Source organism: Macrotis lagotis, chromosome 3 (genome assembly GCF_037893015.1).
Source record: "Macrotis lagotis isolate mMagLag1 chromosome 3, bilby.v1.9.chrom.fasta, whole genome shotgun sequence".
In the NCBI taxonomy this organism is placed as follows: Eukaryota; Metazoa; Chordata; class Mammalia; order Peramelemorphia; family Peramelidae; genus Macrotis; species Macrotis lagotis.
The window spans coordinates 95,211,218-95,233,431 of NC_133660.1; the positions used below are offsets into that span (position 1 = coordinate 95,211,218).

At 31.3% G+C, this 22,214-nt stretch overlaps 1 protein-coding gene across 1 annotated transcript in view; it reads left to right on the forward strand.

The window, feature by feature from the left end:
* The window catches only part of SPOCK3 (SPARC (osteonectin), cwcv and kazal like domains proteoglycan 3), a 740,694-nt gene that overhangs the window by 592,090 nt on the left and 126,390 nt on the right, over positions 1 to 22,214 (forward strand). The window contains exon 7 of the mRNA XM_074227415.1: positions 16,678 to 16,797. Coding sequence (XP_074083516.1) covers positions 16,678 to 16,797 — 120 coding nt within the window. The remainder of the gene's footprint in view (positions 1 to 16,677; positions 16,798 to 22,214) is intronic.

The window sequence follows — 22,214 nt, forward strand, 5'->3', positions numbered from 1 at the left end:
TGGATTTATGATCTTGTTACAGGCATTGCTAATAAATATAAGAATGCCAGTATACATATATTGCATTATGATTTGAAAAACACTCTATGCATTTATATTTATTTTCAACTTTCTAGCAAATAAATTGTAGAAATTATTGTACTATTGTAGATATTATTCTAGTTTTTTTGTTGAGGAAAATGAAGTTCAGAGAGATTAAGTGATTGTCTTTGGTCACCTAGCACTATTAAAGATGAGATTTGAATTTCTGACTCCAAAAACGTCGTTCCCATCCATTTTGATTGTTGATTAAGACATTTGGTAGATTCAACAAAAGGATCCATCCAACTGGATAGAGTCCTTCCTCTGGTTCTTTTAATATTTCATAGATAAGTCTGTTTTTCCCTTATTGCTCATCTCCCTTACCACTCACCTCCTCTACTTGATCATTCATGCCCTACATAATATGGACCTTGTAGGTCAGAAACCACAGTTTCTATCTAAGGTGCTTAGGGCTGATAAAATGGAATGTAATTATCTATTTTATGGATCTGATGTATGTGCTCTGGCATTTCTCCCTTTGCTTTTCAATTCTATTACATTAATAATGTAAAGCATTTTTTGTGACAAAATAAAGTAATTCAATCAAGGCAGGCATTGTGGTATTTTCTTTTTTTTTGTAACTGTCTTTATCTCTCAGGGTTTCACCAAACCAGCAAAAAGTTTATGGTTATTTAATGAATGAATGCTGACTACAAACTGGATCATTTCAGAAATACTTTCTATATGACCAGTGAATGTTTTCAGTGTCACTACTTTTTATATATCTCTCAATTAACTTTAGCTCCTGATATGTGAATTAGATTAAGGGAATATGAACTGATCAACTTTTTCCTCAGTTCTGTCTCTAATTACTGATTATATTAAAATGCCAGGATCAAATTGTAACATTTACTACAGGTGAAAAGCAATTGTACAGTTGGTTGTTCTTAACATTTATATATTTACTGGGACGATATTTCTAAAATATGTACTTATACTGTTTTATGAGCTTACTAATTTCTCTGCTTGTTCTATGGTTATATATGTTGATTTTGCAAAGCCAGTCATTCTTTATTAGTTGAAATGATTAGAGACTGGGGTGACCTTTGAGCTGGTGACTTCATTTTACCCCACACTCATTTTCTTAATGGCTACTAGAATTGATTGTAATAGCAGGACTGCCTTGTATTGGTATTATACAGAAGCAAAAGTACTACTTGACAGGTACCTGAATAGAATTCATCTGATTTAGTATGCATTTTTTGATTATTGTCTAACCTTCCACAACCTTTACTGTCTGTCTTTAGCCATTAAAGATTCATCTGCCAATCTATCAGGTGAAATAATAGTCTAGATAGATCCAAATTATCTCATCTCAGCCTGCTTCAAATCACTGAAAACGAGTGTGCCTATTTAATTCCAATTGGCTGTTTTTTAATAGGATTTTTTTTTTGCAAGGCAATGGGGTTAAATGGCTTTCCCAATGCCACATAGCTAGTTAATTATTAAGTGTCTGAGGTCGGATTTGAACTCAGGTACTCCTGACTCCAGGGCTGGTGCTCTATCCACTGTGCTGCCTAGCTGCCCCAATTGACTGTTTCTTCAGAGACAGTGACCAACACTAGGAAAGAACAATCTTCTTGAATATAGTGATTTATTTATAAATATCAATGTGCTGACATTAAGGCTGTAAATATATATTTTTTTATTTACATGTGTTTTTGACTAGGCAATTATCCTGTGTATTTTATCTGACCTAGTCTGTTAGGAAGACTGACCAATTTTTTTGCTTAGTAATATTCTTTTACAATCATGGTAGCTTCTCAGGTAGATCTCTTCCAGCTCTGAGAATCTATGGATTATTTTCTCCCTTTTCAAATTCATCTTGCATACTACTGAGAATTCATTTTAATTGCTGTTCTGATTCTTTAATTCTCTATTGCATATCAAATTCCTTACCCTTATGAATCTGACCCAGTCTTATCTTCCCAACCCTTTCTATATCACTGCTCTTCACATAATTTATATTCTAAACATATTGAATTCCTCACTGTACCTTGTGTTCACCCCGCTGTCTTTCATCTCCCTCCCTTCAGGAAAAACTCCTTGAGTGGTTTGTTTTAATTCCCTTTATCTTGTCAAGGCATTACTCATGTACCAAATATTCTATCAAACCTTCCTTGATAACCCTCAGCATTATTTCTCTCTACTCAAAAATTTCTGGAACCAATCTTTTCTCACTTCATTTTGTGTTTTGATTACTTGTATACATACATGTATACAAGCATAAACAGTAAACTGCTGTTTTGTTTTTATTATTACATTTCAAAACTACTGTGTGAATATTATTCTGTTTCCATGCCTAGAACCATTCTTGTTACCTTTTGGTTATTTTTAGTTCGTCATATGTGATGAATTTTGAATTTATTTGCATTTGGCAATTCTTAGAACCTATTGGGCAAGTTACTTAAACTCTGCGATCTCATTTTATTCATCTGTAAAATAAATGGATTGACTTGGAGGACCTCAAATGTCTCTTCCAGCTCTAAATCTATAAGCCTATAAATTGAATGGAATACCTTATTTAAATATAAAATTTCAAATTTCAAGCAAAGAGAATGGGAAGTTAAAGGTTGCCTTATAGTCTAGGACACCACAAATGTGAGAGGCAGCTAAATCTATGTCTCTGACTCTCTAATTGACTTTTAAAAGTATGGTATGGGAAATATTGACCCTAAAATACATAATTTATTCATAGTAAATACAGTTAGACGTTGTGAATATGAATACCAAGAGTGTACTCCCAGTGAATAGTCCTTAGGCATGTGATTAAAAAAAAGTAAGCAGAGTTACCTATGATGCACAACCAAAGGCTTTTAGTTCATGGGAAAATTGATAAGCTTACTTTGTAATATTAAGGCTGAACAGAAATTTTGTGATACTACAGAGGCCATTGTAGGTTAAGCATCAATCGGAATGGCAGAGAAGTAAAAACATAAGAGACATAAATAACTAGGTCTTGAAGAAGCATGGTAAAAGATTATGAGATTTGGAATTAGAGAACTGAGTTTTAATTGTGATTTTTCAAATCACCTGTGTGACTGTTGAGTAACTTCAATGTCTTTCAGTCTCTTCTTTCTCAGATTTAATAAGAATGAGTTAGATTGCATGAACTTTAGCCCCCCCCTTCTAGCTCTACTCTTTTGAATTTACAACCATAATTGATTTTCCAAACCAAATAAATTATACTTTGATACTCAATGATTTCAATTTTTTTTAGGTTTTTTTGCAAGGCAAATGGGGTTAAGTGGCTTGCCCAAGGCCACACAGCTAGGTAATTATTAAGTGTCTGAGACCGGATTTGAACCCAGGTACTCCTGACTCCAAGGCCGGTGCTTTATCCACTACGCCACCTAGCCGCCCCCAATGATTTCAATTTAAAGGTGGATAAGGAGGATATCAATGAAAAAAATTGCTAAATTTTATCTGAGACTAAGAAATGAAATACACCAGTGGATTATATATTCATTGACTGCCTCACTCCTATTTATCATGATTGCTTTCTTCAAGGCAGAATTTGTAAGGACAGGATCATAAATTCAATTCTTTCCATTGATCAATCTGTGGAACTACCTTCAGTGTACTCTGGCCTTACAGCACTTTGAGCAATGTCGTTTCCACAAATATGCCCCACAAAACAAAAAAATAAGGGGGGGGGGAGCATTCATGGCAATGTTCCTCCCTTTTTCTTAATTGCCAGTACATCTATTGTCCATGAAGTGCGTTCTGTGCCTTATGCTCTATGGCACCTAGTGACAGTTAGATGACACATTAAATAGACTGTCAGAACTGGGAAGCAGGAAGACTCAGCATCTTCTGAATTCTAATATGAACTCATACACTTATTAGTTCTGTAACTCTAGGCAAGTCATTTATCTCTGCCTCAGTTTCTTCATCTCTAAAATGACTGAAAAGGATATGGAAAATCCCATCAGTATCTTTGCCAAGAAAACTCCAATTAGGCTCATGAAGAGTTGGACAAAACTGAAAACTGACTGAATAACATGACTCATTTATTTCTTGTAAGTTACAAAGTTATAAATGTTCTACTAAATACTATGTTAAATCTATATTTTGTGGTAAGACAACAATATTTTGCTTTTCACAGTTTTAATTACATTAAACACACATTTCCTATGACTTCCTCCAGAATTTGAAGAACTAGCAACTGAACATAAGATATAAATGATCTCTTTCTTATTATGTTTCTTACAAAATGTTATTGGAAAATGTAAAGCTTTACATCCACATTAGAAATCTATATTCTGTTATATAACATATATTTTTGTTTTTTAATTTGATTTAAATGGTTTCAGCATAAACTCGTATCCTTCCCTGAGCCAGAGGGCAAGAATAGATTATTTTATATGTTGTGACTCTAACTGTATACAAACAAATTGCATTTGTCATCTGTCAGACACTTTTGCCTGTGGTGCCATTCACAGCATTAACCTGCTCAGTGTCACATGATCCAACCTCTCACATCCCTGGCTCTGTTTTTGCTTTTCAGGGAGACCTTTTCTGACCCCAAATGCCACTGACTATCAGCATATGATGAATAATATATTACTCCTTTCTAAGTGCCTGGAGAGACCTATCCATACAGCACAATTTCTCTGTAGTCTGACAAGCTGCCTGCAGTTTGGCAGAGAACACCTCAGTCCTTAGGTTAGTTCCCTAACAGTGAATTATTTATGAATCACAAACTTTGAGATTCATGGGAGAATAGCATGAGTTTTAGTTGGTAGGGAACCTATGGCTTATGTTTTAATAAAGGCCAAGGCTTGGAGAGAATTGGCCTGAGGGTCAAGAAGACCTTAGTTCAAGTCCTACTTACAAATATACTGTATTTTTACTGTGGATTAGTTTCTTATCTCTCATTACTTCCATGTAACTATGCACCATTCATAATTGTGAAAAGGGTACCTATCTGAATGAGGAGATGAAATTTTCTCTTTGAAACTTCTCTATGAAAATAAAATAAGTTAAATTTTCAAAAAAAAGTTTTATAATAATATCAAATTTGAGACAAAACAATACTTTCCTACAAGCTTTAAAGTGAATTACTTAAAAAATATTGAATTAACATTGTATTGAGTATTTTTTTTACATTTTTGCAAAACAAATGGGGTTAAGTGACTTGCCCAAGGCCACACAGCTATTTAGTTATTAAGTGTCTGAGGCCGGATTTGAACTCAGGTACTCCTGACTACAGGGCCAGTTCTCTATCCACTGAGCCAACTAGCTGCCCTTGTATTGAGTATTTTGACCCAAGAGTGATTAAGATAATATTTTATTAAATTGACAGAATCTTGTAAGCTATGTTTACTCAGTCAGATGATTGAATTTAGCTGACTTTCATCATGTAGAAAAGATGTAAATATACTATTAGCTATGAAGAGAAGTTAATAGGAGGGGTATCATGGACTGAATGCACAATAAGTAAAAGTAAGCAATATATATATATATATATATATATATATATATATATATATATATATATATATATATATATAAAATACTTTTTTCCTAATCATAAATCCATAAATCTTGAACTGAGGAACTGAGATAAGTAGAGTCAGATGGGCAAGAGTGTTGCCCCATTTTAACCTTCTCTGTTTGGTCAATGTTCTTTAACCAGTTTTAATCTTTTCATTCCTCTAAGCTTGACTTCCAAGAACTTTTAAGTTCTACCAACTCCTTATTTCTGAAGTTCTGTCTCAGTTCTCTAGTTCCTTCCACATATATTTGCACTTTTTTTCAAACTAGACCAGGGAGTATCAGATACAGAAATACCAATGAAACTATAGATTTGCCAGGATCTAATCAGGAGAAATGATTACAGCATAACTGTGATAATAAATTAGAATAATTACATCTTCATTTAAATAAATATTAAAATAATAATCAATACTTTTTTAAAACTGAAATTCATATAGTTGTTTTAATAATGCACCAAATGTTTTTCTCATTTTATCTTCTTAGTTACAGCTTTATAATAAAAAGTTAATTCTTTAGGAAAAAACTCATTTATATCCAAGAGAAATAAATGTCTACCTCAGAATCATTTCCACAAAATAATATTCACTGAAACTTGGAACACATCCTCTCTGGGGTCCAGAGGGGAGGTTACATCATTTGACTGTCAGATAAAATTGTCACTAGATGAATCACAGCACCTTAGTGATCTAAGACAATAGGAGAAAATGAGGTCATGCTCTGGACAGCAGAATATTCCTTCTATGGCTTGCTATGATTTTATCTTTTAAGCTTGATTGATTGATTTCATCCTATCAGCCCTTGATAAACTTTGTACATAGTCCAGAAGTTGCCTTTAAGCCACCCCATTTTCCCTTCCCTATTTTCTACCCTTCCCTTATTTTACTCTGTAGCTTCTGAGGATCACGTCTCTTTGGTTTTGTTATTCTTTTGTTGATCCTTTCACTATGGCCATCAACAAACAAGATTTCACAGAAGTGGAAAGCCCTGTTAAAAAGGCAATATGACACTTTTAAGGCTACTCTAATATTTTGCAAGAGTGCAGGAAGCAGTGCTAATAGGGATATTTGTTGATTGCCTGTTGGTGAATTCAACAATCCTACTCCTCATTTGAGTAAATGGCTTTGTAAATTGGTGAGGGGACTCCAACTTTCTCCTCACAGAACTTGTTAAATGTAACCACAATATGTGTAAGGATAACATTAAAGTGATAGAAACTTAGAAAAGTTAGAAATAAATAAGCTTTTAAAGAAAATTAAAAATAAATGGGACTAGAAAACCAATACATTTTTCTCAGCTGCCCTTCACAAAAATACAACATGTAAACCACACAACTAAATGCTAAAAAACAGAAATATAAAATGTACCCTTTTTAGACCATTATGTAATTAAAATTAAATTCAATAAGGAGCTATACAATCATAGATTAGAAGTCAATACGAAAATATATATGATACCATTGACAGAATGCCAGACCTGGATTCAGAAAAATTCATTCTCTGGTGTTCAAATGTGGCCTTAGACAGTAGCTGTGGATTCCTGTACAAATCATTTAACCCTGTTTCCTACAGTTTTCTCATATGTAAAACATACTGCAGAAGGAAATGGCAAACCAGATTATTATGATCTCTGCCTAGAAAACTTCAAATGGGTTGAAAGTTGGACATGACTGAACATAAAAACAAACAACAAAAAAAACCCCCAAAGAGTTAAATTCTAAAGAATGAGTGAGTCAAAGAGCAAATCAAAGAAACAAACAAATTTTCAGTAAGTAGACTGAAATCAATGAGACAACATAACAAAATTTGTGGGATGCAGCTTAAAAAGAAAAAGAGCAAATTCAAAATCTCAAATTAAATGACAAAATGGAAATCCCCCAAAATCAAAGTAAAGATTAATAAAATTGAAATAAACATTTTAACTAATGAACAAAGCTAGGAGCTGGTTTTATAAAAAAATCAAATTCAATAAAATAGTTGAGCCATTTGATTTAAAAAAAGAAACTCAAATTACCATGTTCAAATAAGAAAAGGAAGAATACACATCCAATTAAAATGAAATTAAAGCAGTTATTAGGCGATACCTTGCCCAGTTAGATGCAGTAAAATTGACCCTAAATGAAATGAATGTTTATTTACAAAAAATCTAAACTAACCATATTAAGAAAAGAAAAAAATTAAATAATCCTATTTTAGATAAAGATATAGAAGAAGTTGTCAGTGAGCTTCCTAAGTATAAATCTCCAGGACCAGAATAATTTATAATCTTTAAGGAATAATTAATAACAGTACTATATAAACTATTTGAAAAGAAATGGTGGGAGGAGAGGAGTCCTACCAAATGATTTTTATGAAACAAATATGGTTTTTAAGAGAGATCAAAAGTAGAGAAAAGAAAACAACAGACCAATTTCCTTCTGAATATTGATGCAAAAATTTTAAACAAATATTAACACAGTAAATGAAGCAATATATTAAAAAAACTCATTTACCATGACCAGATGCAATTTATATCAGGGAAGTAAAATGGGTTCAATATTAGGAAAACAGGCTAATTAACCATATGAATAAATGCAGAAAATAATAAAACATCAACATAATTTAGCACTCATTCTTATTTAAAAAATTCTTATTGTTCAATTTTTCAGTTGTATTAAACTCTTTGTGACCCAGTTCATCATAGGACACCAGTCCCTTCTGCCCTCCACTATCTCTTGGAGGCTGTTCACTAGAAAGCATAGAAATAAATATAGTCTTTCTTAAAATTCTAAGTAGTATCTATCTATCTAAGGCAAAAAGCAAGCATTATCTATAAAGGAAATATCTATAAATCTATAAAGGAAGTCTTCCATTAAAATCAAGGGTAAAATACAAATGGTCATTCTATTATACATACATATATTAGCTATAGCAATTAGAAAAAAAAAGAAATAGAAGGAATGAGAAAAGGCAGTATTTTCTTTTCAGATGATACAATGATATACAAAGACAACCCTAGAAAATCAACAAAAAAAAATAGCTGAGGCAATTAAAAACTTCAGCAAAATTGATATAAAATAAACACACATAAATCATCAGCATTTCTATATACTACCAATAAAACAGAGCAGAAAGAGAAAGAGAAATCTCACTTAAAATAACTGCAGATAATATGAAATATTTGGGAGTTTATATGCCAGAACAAATATAGAGATTATATGAAGATAAATACAAGGTATTTCAAAATAAATCTAAACAATTGGAGAAATAGTCATTAATCTTGAGTAGGCTGAGTAAATGTTATAAAAATGATAATTCTACTAAAATTAATTTACTTATTCAATGCCATGCCAAACTACCAAAGATTGAGCTAGGAAAAAAATAATAACAAATTTCATCTGGAATAATGAAAATTCAAGAATATAAAAGAAATTTATGGAAAAATGATATGGAATGAGGCTTTGAAGATCCATATTTAAAGTTACATTAACAAATGTTAATCATCAAAACAATGTAGTACCATCTAGTAGAGATGTGGATCAGTAGACTAGATTAGATACAGAATATGCAATAGTATTTGACCAAAGCAATATAATATTTGATAAACTTCAATGATAGGTAGAAGCTTTTGGGACAATAGTCAAATTTTATTAATTTGTTCAAAAAACATTTGGCCAAAACTTGTTCAGAAAAGTAGAAATTAGATTAGCAGATACTAGGCATACACTACCATTTCACACACCAGGTCAAACTGGATAACTAATTTACTTATAGAAATGATATTATAGATAAGTAGGGAAGTTTGAAAAATGTATCTGCTACATCTGTGAATAAGGGAAGAGTTTAGAGCCAAACAAATGTAAGGAAGGACATTAGAAAATAAAACATATAATTTTTATTCCATGAAATTAAAATTGTTTTGCACAAGCCAAACCACTCTAGCCAAAATTAGAAGGAAAACAAGAAAATGGGGGGAAAACCTATAAATTTCTTTTATAAACATTATTTCTCAAGTATTTTAGGAAAATGAACTAAATTCAGAAAAAAATGAAAAACATGCAACCAGTTGATAAATAAATGATATGAACAAGAAGTTTTCAGAAGTAAAAATCAAATAATCACTAATCATATTAAAAATGCTCTAAGCCTCTACTGTTTAGAAAAAAAGAAAATTAAAACAACTCTGAGGTACCACCTCACACTATCAGATGAATAGAAAATTATGGAAAAATTGGGACATTAATGGTTGATGGAATCATGAATTAATACAAATTGTTCTGGAGAACAATTTGAAACTATATATGAGTGCTACAGAACTCTGCCTACCTTTTGACCTGGCAATACCAGTACTAGTCTATGTCACAAAGACATCAAAGAAAAGGACTGATTCATAATAAAGATATTTATATTTTGTAGTGGCAAATAATTTGAATTAAAGGGATGCTCATGACTTGGGGAATGTATGAACAAGTTCTGATGTGTGATTGTAAAGAAATACTATTGACTTAATAAATAATTAGCAGCATGGTTTTCAAAACAACCTGAGAAGAATTATATGAACTCATAAAATGTAGAATGAGCAGAACTAAGTGACCATTATGTATGGTAACAGCAGTATTTTAAGAATGTTAAATTGTGATGGATTTAATTATTTTCATCAAAGCAATGATTTGATATAATTCTAAAAGGTCCATGATGAAAAAGATAGTTCAATTCCAAAGAGAGTGTTGATGAACTGACTGCAAACAGAAGTATAATTTTTATACTATACTTTTCTTGTTTTATTTTCCTATCTATGCTTTCTTTTGCAATATCACTAAAATAGAAACATATTTTATAAAACATTATATGTATATTTAAAATTATATTTCCTTTTCAATGAGAGAGGAAGGGTCAGAGGAACAGAATTTAGACATCTATTTTTTAATGAATACTAAAACTTTTTTCACATTTTAGTTGGGACATTTTAGCAAATAAAATTATATTTTTATTAAAAATAAAGACAGATTTCAGCATACTATGTCACTGCCTGCACAATTTCTGAATGGAAATAAATTGAGAGAATAGTAAAATTTCTAAAGAACATGTATATCCTCTAGGTCATGAGTCCACTCTGACACAAGTGTTAACTTAGAATGTAAGAACTAGGAATTGTTTCCATAGGCCAAGGTTACTCATTTCAAATGAAAGAAATAAGATTTAATGAATATGAGGATTCCAATCAATATGTTGGATAGGGAATCATAGGAAATAGGATAAAATCCCAATTCTGTCATTGGCCATTTCTGTGACCTTGATTATTTCATTTCTTCACTCTAAGATTAAGTTTCATCTGCTTGAATGAGATGATTGATTTCTAGTTCTAAATCTATGTTCCTATGCAACTATTAAAAGTAAAAAGCATAATCAAAATTGTAGTTGTTATACAAAGTTTAACTATCACCCCTGTAAATTCATAAATGATGAGTTAGAGCTAGACGTAGTTTACTGTGTATTATTGTGAAAAGAGGTATCTCCTTAGCATGTGGAATACAAGGCCTAAGATAAAGCTTTAAATATAATAAAAAGCTCAGACTGTTTCAAATAGCAAAAAAAAGGAGAGAACAGGTATAAAAAAGACTTGATATTCTTTGTCCAACAGACAAAAATGATTTAAGACATATCATAATATTTAGAATAATAGTAATCTAGATTCAGACCCGTAAGAGGCCTTAGATCTTCTAGTTCCATCTTATTATTCTATTTTGAAAGAAATGAAGAAATTGAGACCAGAGAAGTTTTTAAGGCAGGCAACACACAGGCTGCCTATTAGTTCAAGTTCAATGATGAAATAAAGTAAGGCACTCATAGATAATTGAACATTTATAGAAAGTATTTTCAACAAGTATATAAAGTAGCACTTTGGGTATTTCTAGGTGCTGGAAAACATCTATTCAGTAGTAGAGAAAATTGTCAACTTGCATGTCCCTCAAGCATTCATTAACTCAGGAGAACACTGTTCTCACATAGGTAGAACCTTTAATGCTTAAGTAATCAGGAAAGATACCAGGTCAGAAAACTGCTGCAACACGAGCACAGTTTAAACATAGAATAACTACAGACCAGTGAAGACCCATTATTGTTGTTTTGAAAGGAATTTCTAGAGTTTGGGGGGTAGGGTGGCTATTCAATATTGTTCCTATACAAAGGTTAAATGGCTAAATGATTTTACAAGAATATGGAAAAAATTAGTGACTTTTTTCAGTTTTCCAATCATAATGTAATAAAGCTATTCTTCATACTTGGTTGGTATTCCCTCTCCCATTTTAGTGCTCTTATACAAAGGAAACATAGGCTTGGAATGTCTTCATTTTTCATTTCCATCTGTTAAGATCTTTAGCTACCTGCAAGCCTTAGCTCTTGTGACAGATCATACGTGATACTTTCTTATTCACTTTGAATATACTTTCTCCCTTTTAAAATTATTTTGTATTTATTTGTCTGTCTAAATATATCATAGAAGCAGGGGAACTTTGGGCAGAGAGAAATATTGTAATTCCCCCCCTCTTTATTAGAGAAAACAATTGTAATTTAGACAAATGTTATAATTCTTTTCTTATTCTGTATTGTTAAAAATGAATTTCTATATTGGCATTGAACTGAAAACTGAACTCTCTGTGAACAAGGAATGTCTCTTCCTTAATTAATAAACCCTATTCTAATCAGGTATACTGTTAAAATAGTTAATCTTCAAAACCATTAAATATTCCCCCCATTCTCTTTTATTGAATTAAAGCAATCTGTTTTGTATTCTGATCTAAACTAGGGTCTCCAAGACCTCATCAGGCCCTTCAAGTAATCCCTCATAAATTCCTTAAGGCTACCTTGTATTAACTAACACTGAAACTAGCTTCTCTTATGGTTTTCTTATGGTTAAAGTACAATTCTGAACCCCGCTCCAGACATGTTCAGGGACCCTGTCCTACATCATGTATTAAGCCTCTCATTGGTCCCTTCCTGGTACCACCCTAACTCCTCCCTATTTCCTGCCCAGTTCAGAACTGAACTCCATCTGACTGCTACCCCAAGAGTTCTTTGAAAAGTCCATCTTTCCTTCTCTAATCTGTTGACCTCACTAAATCAGGTTGATCTTAGACCAGCTACCATCTTGTGACTGTTGCTGTCTTTTCTTCTTCTCCTCTCCCTTTTTCCCATATTAACAGATTTTGAAGTTTCTGCAACCCAGTTTTCAGCCTACATTTGTAGCTATTTCCCTCTTCAGATTCACTACCTCTTTTAAAGACTCATTCTATACCTTGCTGCCTACTTAAATAATTCTTTATATTAACTGTAATTATTTTTACAGTAACTTATAAATTAAAATAATAAACTTTACTTAACTTGAGTCAGAGAGCCTTGTGATTTCTTCACCAATTAAAAGCCCCAACAATTCTTTTTTATACATTTATTTATTTTCATCCATATGCACATATATATTCATGTTACAAAATTTCCCTCCAACCTCCCTTCCCACCCCACTCCCCTTAGCATTTCTCTAATCAATAATGATTTGGTGCATTTTTTCAGATGATTATATATAAATTTAATTTCTTCATTTGAAAATTGTTTATTTATATCCATTGACCATTTATCAATTGATGAATGACTTGTGACCTTATAAATCTGATGCAATTCTCAATATATTTTAGAAATGAGACCATTATCAGAACTCCTATTTGTGAAGATTGTTTCTCAGCTTTCTGTTTTCCTTCTAATTTTGGAAGCATTGATTTTATTAGTGTAAAATCTTTTTAATATAGTCAAAATCATTCATTTTTAGTTCATATTGTGTGCTAGTTCTTCTTCTTTGATCGTAAATTTTTCCCTTTTCCATAGATCAGATAGAAAGAGTATTTTTGGTCTATTAATTTATCTATGGTATTACACTTTATTTCTAAATCCTTTACCCATTTTCACCTTATTTTGATTTGGGGTGTGAGGTATGGATCTATGCTTAACTTTTGCCATACTATTCTCCAGTTTTCTCAAAAATCTTAATCAAATATCGAGTTCTTATACTAGAGGCTAATGTCTTTGGGTCTGTCAAACAGTAGCTAGCTGAAGTCATTTACTACAGTTTCTTTTGAATCTATTCCATGCCACTGATCCATTACTCTATTTCTTAACCAGTATCAGACAGTTTTGATGACTGCTGCTTTATAGCACAGCTTTAGATCTGGTAGAGCTAGGCCACTTTCCTTAACATATTTTTTCATCAGTTCCCTTGCTATTCTTTCCCTTTTGTTGCTCCAGATTAATTTTATTACTATTTTTTCTTGCTTGGTAAAGTATTTATTTGGTAGTTTGATCAGGATGGCATTGTATAGTTTGATTGGGATGGCATTGTATAAGTAATTTAATTTGGGTAGAATTGTCATTTTTCTTATGATAGCTTGATCCAACCATGAGCATTTGCCATTTTTCTAATTATTTAGATCTGACTTTATTTGGGTGAGAAGTGGTTATAACTTTGTTCATACAGTTTCTGGGTTTGTCTTGGGAAGTAGATTCTCAAATATTTAATGTTTTTGATAGTTATTTTAAATGGAATTTCACTTTCTACATCTTACTCTTGGGATTTGTTGTTTATATATAGAACAGCTGATGATTTATGTGAGATTATTTTATATCCTGTTGTTTTGCTGAATATGTTAATTGTTTCAAGGAGATTTTTAGATGATTTTCTTGGGTTCTCTAATTATACCATCATATCATCTGCAAAGAGTGAAAGTTTTGCTTCCTCACTGCCAATTCTGATTCCTTCAATTTTTTTTCCTTCTCATTTTTGTTACTGCTATCATTTCTAATACCATACTGAATAGTAATGGTGATAATGGGTATCCTTGTTTCACCCCTGATTTTATTGCAAATGCTTCAAGTTTATTTCTAAAACATTTAATATTTATTGGTGGTTTTTGATAGATACTATTTATTATTTTAAGGAAAACTTCATTTATTCCTAAACTTTCCATAGTTTTTAATAAAGATGAAATATTTTATCAAAGGCTTTTTTAGTATCTATTGAGATAAGCAAATGATTTCTGTTGGTCTTGCTATTGATGAGTTTAATTTTGTTGAGGGTTTTCCTAATGTTGAACTATCTCTGCTTTCCTGGTAAAACACCCCAAGATCTTTGCCAACCCCTCTCCAAAGCATTTCCCCAGTTACCACCATGGTATGACATCTCTGATGTCAAGGTCCTCCTGTAGAACAAAATACTAATAACTTTATTTCTCCACTAGAATATAAGCTTTGAGAATGAAGGGACAAATACTTGTTTTGATATTGTCTCCTCTGCATCTTGCAGAGCCCACACTTACTGATAGAATCTTAGTTGAGACAGGGGAGGAAATAAAATAAAAGAACTTGGACTGTTCTTTGGAGGGACTTCTCTAAACACAGAAAGTAAAAGTACCTGTTTTGCTTGTATAAGTTACATATTTTGATTCAATGCATTCAAGAGAAAAATATGCATAGTAGGTTTAAATTTTTTAATGCTATTAGTACAGTTTTCTATGGTGCTTGAAAGAGAATGCTTACATTGTAGCTAATTAGACTTTAGAGAATGAAGCAAATTGGCAGTTGGAAGTCAGAATGTTTTAAATCACCTTCATTTTGGATGCTGATCATTCATCTCAAAGTAATTCAAATAATTAAATAGTGAAAGAAAAGATATTGAAAACATGTGATCAGTTTTTCCTCAGTATGTATAACCTTATAGTCAAAAGAAATAGACTTGATAAATGTACTGATATAGTAATTATAAAAATTTCTCATACGATCTATTTCCTTTATAAACAGAAGCATTAGGTATAAACAGGAATTGAACAAGGAGACTTTAATCAGTTTGTTGAATTCAACTCAATAAATTTGATGAGGTTTTAGAATACAGACCTTCAGAAATAGCTATGGGGCACATTTCGATGGAATGTGGGGATATTCACCAATGCTTTACTAAAAATACAGAAGGCAACTCAATATGATAGGCTAACACCTTTGGCTGAAAAACTCTTTAGAATATTTATTAATTATTATGGCATATAGATGAAAGACCAAGTCAGTCATTTTTTGATCTTGCTCACACTTAATGACTTCACCTTTGCCTTTGTCTAGAATGTGGGGATTGTGGGAGAAAAAGTAGCTTTCATCAGAAATATAAGACAGAACTAGACAACACTTGAACCTAAGCTGTGCTTGATTCTAAGAAAAGGGAAAGGGTGTCACTTGTTTTAGAAAAACTTTTTTGTTGAGCATGTAGCACAACTGTAACAAATCAGGACAATAGCTAGTATTGGCATTGTGAATCCAATCGGTTTTCAGAACACTTTTTGGCAATCTATCACTGAGAATGTCATTTTTCTCAATGCATTCAACCATAATACTTTCCCCAATTACTGTATAAATTTCCTTTTATTCTTCAGAAAATGTTTGAAAGAACATAACAACTTCAAATTAACAACTATATATTAGCTAAATTTTTTTTATAACTGATAAATATTTTATTGAATTTCTTCTTTTTTTCCTTCACTGATTTCTTAAGGTAGGCTAAAAGTACATATTTTTCCTATTAAATACTAATGTTCTAACCAGGACTTTTATAAACTATTTAGCTATAAAATGTTTATCATACTAAACATGATTCAAAAGACAACTCTGTGGAGTAGAAGGATGGTCCCATTCAATATTCATAGGTCCCACTACATTAGGTGTTTAATCATCCCTCATTTTATAGATAAAAAGGATGGTTAGATAGAGACATAAGATGTATAAGTAATTTGGTTAAAACATTTTTTCCAGGTGTACCTTTCATTGGGTTGTTTTGGTTTGGATTTTTATTCCTAATAATGCTATTTCTAAACTATTAATAATTTCATTTATATTCAGAAATATTCATATGTTTCATAAGTAAAATTATATTAACTACATATTTAATCATGATGCATACTATGAAATCATTTTGATCCCAACTTTTACATTCATCTCTAGGTTTTATTTAATTTATGAGACTGTTTTGGGGAGAAACATTCCCATTGTGCTATATAACATCAAGGTTTCTTTCTGTGTCTTGTTGCTTTTATAGCGTGTGGTGATATGGAATTCAGAGAGGTGGCAAATAGACTGCGTGACTGGTTCAAAGCACTTCATGAAAGTGGAAGCCAGAACAAGAAAACCAAAGCATTACAGAGGCCGGAAAGAAGCCGTAAGACTTTCCCTTTGTTATATGCTATTTTAATAATTTAATAATTTAAAATTTTAATTTAGTAGGACTATATATTCCTGTTCTTCAAAATTCTACTTATCTTTTCAATGCATCACCTAGATGAAAACAAACTTTCAGAGTGAACTTTTGATTTAAATATTTTTGAGATTTAAAACTTAGGAATTATGGGCTCAACTACATCCATAACATTTTCAGAGAAATATCTAAGAGCTCACTCAGATGACAAAGTGCATGCCATTTGCAAAACTTGAGAATACAAGAGTCAAAGAATTCTTTGAAACAATGGTGATTCAATAAATTTGAGTAAAAAGTTTCCTCTGTGTGTGTGTGTGTGTCTGTGTGTGTTTAAATGGAGAAAACCACAAAAGAAATAGGATATATTGGAAAATGAATCTTCTTTCCTCATAGAGAATGTAATTTGGAACTAATTCATTTAATTTTCAAAGTGTTATTAAAAGTATAGATTATATTCTCCTTGAGAGCAAGATCAAGTAAAATCATTTTTTAAATTTTATCTTCCTAGCAGAGTTCATTTCAAATAAGAGGAAATTTTATAAAATGTGTTGATTAAAGTAGACACATTTGAGACCAGTATGGATGTCATGTAGAAATCGTGCCTATAGATATGCCTGTAAATCTTGTTTCAGATGCTTAGTAGTTATTTGACTCTGAGTAAGTCATTTACCTCTCATCTGTTTCCCTTTCTTTATTTGTAAAATGCAGATAATAGTTACACTTATATACCAGGGTTTTTGTGATGATAAAATGAGGTAATATAGAAAGCATTTTGGGACAGCTAGGTGGCACAATGGACAGAGCACTGGTTCTGGAGTTAGGAGAGCCTGAGTTCAAATGCAACATCAGACACTTATTAATTGCCTACGTGTATGACCTGGGGCAAGTCACTAATTCCATTTCCTTAAATAAAATTTTTTAAAAAGCATTTTCAACCATAAACTACTTTATAAATGTTAGCTATTTTTATTATAATAATTAATATAGTATATGCAATTATATCATAATAAATGATATTTTGTTTTCATTATCATTATATTTTTAATTAAACATATTTTATTATTTATAATAATATTAACATTAAATGTAAAAAAGAGGCAATGTAGGCTTTTCCAAGATATACTTCAAGACAAAATTAATCCCTGCAAAACAAACAAAAAAACATATCAGTGAAAAAATCAAGAAAAGTGGACTTTTCTTAGTCGCATCTGTTTTTATACATAATAGAAGAATAATAATTCTTCTTGGATGACAGGAAGACACACTGAGAACTATTCTGAATTTTGAACCAAAAAGACCTGATTTCAAATCCCATATCTACAACCTAATACTTTTATTAAATGGTGCAATTAACTTGAAATAATTTCTCATGTATAAATGATCAAGTTAGGTGGGATTATATCAAAGCTCTCTTTTAGTTCTATATTTATGCTTCTGTGCATTTGTTTTCTCTATGTTCTATTCAAGTAATATGTTTCAGGAATTAGGTAAGTTACTATTTGCTTAGTGATACTGTAATGTAAAATTTCTACTCTTCATTGAAGAGATAAAGCTCTATAGTTAATACCATTTATTCAGATATTTATAAGATGATGATGAAATATGATTTAGAGGACAGCTTAATGACTGACTGAATAATAATATTAAAATAATATTTTTTCCTAGGAAGTCTGGTGATGTATCACAGAAATCTGTACGTCAGTCTGTCTCCCCTTTAAGTTTTAAGAATGTAAACAAGCTTGTTGCATTTTCAGAAGATGATAGAATGTATGAGAGCATCAAGATTCAAAATTATCTCAATAATCTGTTATTCCAGAATAAATTAAACAAGCAAACAAAAAATTCCAATTTATTACTGATGAACTCCTGCATATAAGTTCTAAATATATATATATATATATATATATTGAATAGACTGGTGTTTCCTTTACGTAGTAAGAATTTATTTAAATAAAAGGATTGGATTGATAATAAACTGGAATTAATATGAGCCAATATTGTATGACAGGTTTTTTAAAAATTATTGCAATTAATAGTTAGCTTGTTTTAAAGTATTGTACCCAAAAGTACATTGCCCCCGCTGTATTCTAATTTGGGAAATTCATATTTTTACTTCTATGTAAAGATGAACAGGTTTTTGTTGAGCTAGAATCAATAGAACTTGGTGACTAATTTCATATGAAAGTGGCAGGAGCAGGAAAAAAAATCAAGGCTAATATCTATTATGATAAATATGGAAATTTGTAAGATTCAAAGTAAATAAATTTTAAAAAATAAAAATAAAAAAATCAGGAAAAGCAAAGGGTCAACAAAAATGATAATAAAGAAACTGACTGGTTGAGGAAGGGGTTGAAACTTCAGGAATGATATCTCCCATTTCATGGAAGTATTTGAGAGTATCCTATAGTGGGAAGTTATCAGAATTAAATGCTAAGGACAGTTCAAAGTATATAAGCTATTTTCTCCTTTGTTCTTGTAGAATAGATAAAAAGATTGTGAGCTAGATATAGGCAAATTTACTCTGAATATTTTACTCCAGAGGAATTATTAATATGTTGATGTCAACCAAGGTTTCTAGTCAAATGCCCTAAAGGTTTTTGCCTGATTGTATTCAAATTATTTTAGCTCTACTTTTCCTAGAAAGTGGAGAAGGCAAGCTTGTTAAAACGTGCAGAGGACCCAAACTGACAATGTGACAAACATATTGTATGAAATAGTCAAGACACAAAGAAAGACTCTAACAGGCTAGAACATTGAAATGAATCAAGTAAGATTAATTGTATAGGGATAAATGTAATATTCTGCATTTGGCACAAATAGAGCATAAAAAACAATTGTGAGGAGAAAACCTGGGTATTTATTAGAGTCCTAGAGGTCAGTATGTGCCTAAGTGTAACAAAGAAGCTACAAAAGCTAAGTAAGTCCTTGACTCTTATGAGGAGAAATACAAGAATCTGTGGCAGCTACATCTAAAATATTGTGATTGTCTTTGGTTTCTACATTTTGGAAATATATTCTAATGTATTTTTGCCCTGAGGTTATTTCTCTGTTGGACTTGTATGACATTTGAAAAAAAAATTTTAGTAGATTCAAATATTCAGCAAAAGAAATCGCCAGAGTATACTAGAGCAGATTTTCTCAACAATCCTCAATGCATTTAAATAGCAATGAAGCTTAAATGTTTGCCTGCTTCTATTATTATTATTATTATTATTATTATTATTATTGTTATTATTTAGCTTATAAATCTTAATGAAGAAATATCAACTCTGTATCAGAAAATACCAGTTTCCTCCTTAGAAAACAAGAAGCTTGCCTGATTATCTTTCTAATCACTATATATCTACTTATTGTATCAAGTCACAGGAGGGTACAGATATTCTGGAAGGGAGGGAGAATCCCATGATTGATGGAAGGCTTTAATTTATCTGATGTCCTGTGTCAGGAGGAGGCATCTTCCTTCCGTAAATGGGATCCCCAAAAGTCATGATATGAAGCCAACATCCTGAATCAGGAAGGAAACTATACTATATGCTTTGATATTTTTTGTGAAAGAATATGTAATTTCATTGGCTGCACCAATAATGTTTTGTATTTTTTTCTAGTTCCTATATGTGTCCAAAATCTCCTTATTAAAACAAACTCTGCAGATTAACACATGTAATTTAACTCTTTAATAGGATCAAACTCACAAAGTTTGTCAAATCATTGATTAAATGCCTCTCATGTGAAAGACATTGTTCTACTTTAATCATTACAGAAGTTAGTAAGAGTTACCATTCAGCTAAAGAAATATCCAGTAGAAATGACAAGACAGGTCTAAAATATAATAACATTAAATTATACTACTGCCGTGGGAATCATATGAAGGATTATTCAGAGCAGGAAAAATTCATATCTGGAAAGGCTCAAAAAAGAAGAGATTGATCCTTAGATGATCAGAAGCATTTTCATGACTGTAGACATGGAAAGAAAGAGTTCTTTTTGATCAAACAATAGAAACAAATTCAAACAATGGAAAATTATCTTATCTATATGGGAATGATGTGTTGTAGAATTTGACTTGTGCATACTCAACTCATTTTACAATCTCTTTTTTTCCAGGCTTAAACTTTCTCCATCCTTTCTTACACATCCTTGAATTTACTTATTCCTGTAAAATGTGAAACCCAGCATATATATCATTATCCAATATGTTACCAGACTTTATTCTATTGTTTGTCTTCTCTATTATTTTGAACAGTGTCTCTTAAAGTGGTTTAATATAATAATAACTTGCTTGCCTTCTCATGGTATTAGTGTGTGAGTGTATGTGTGTGTTTGTTTTAATTTGACTTTAAATTTATCTCTTGTTAACTCTTATATTTTGAGCTCCCTATTCTAGCTTGTTGAGATCTTTGGATTCTGACATTTTAGATTTCTGACATTTTCATACAGTTTGTTATTTATCTCTCCCTTTAGGCCATCTGCAAATTTGGCAATCATTTGTACTTTTATAAATTTGACATAAAAAGAAACCTACCAAAGAATAGGGTTAAGAATAGCTATTTAATGACACCCATATCCTAAGAAAAAAAACTGAGGAGCCTGAATGAAGACCAAAGCATACTAGTTTCACTTTTTAAAACCTGGTTTATGTTTTTTTTTTCTTTTTCATTTTTCTTTTTCCTTTAGTTCTGATTCTTCTTTCAAAGTCTGACTAATATAGAAACAGGTAAAACATGGTTGTACATGGATAACCATAGCAGATTGCTTGCTGAAATGGGGAAGGAAAGGTGTGGGAGACTGAAAATGGTAGAACTCAAAACTTTAAAAAAAGATGAATATTGAAAAATTTTTGTGAATGTAATTGAAAAAATAATATAAAATATCATTGACTTAAAAAATAGAATAGCTGATAAAGGCAGGCATTCTGGCAGGAGACAATTAATGAATGATAGTCTTTGGATCTAGCTATTTAACTGATTCATAATCTACTTTTCTACCCTTCAATATTCAATTTGTTCACAGGAAAAGCATGAACAAATTTGTCAACAATTTGCTTAAGTCCATATCTATAGCACATCCCTTATCGACCAGTTTTTGTCGTCCTATCAAAAAAGGAAATGAAGATAATCTGGCATGTACTCTTTTTTTAAACCAGCTACTAAAATGGATTATAAGGGAAATAAATGACTCTTTTCAATTTTCTTATATCTGTAGCAATTAATATTAATTAATTGAGGAGTTAATATTCTCAGTGTTTATTTGCATCTATTTTCACTATCCATATCCTGATATTTCTACCCTAAAATAGGAAGATGGAAGATAGAACAGAAATTACATGAGCATATATCCTTACTAACAAATATGGTTCTCGGGTGTTCAACCTTTATTAATAA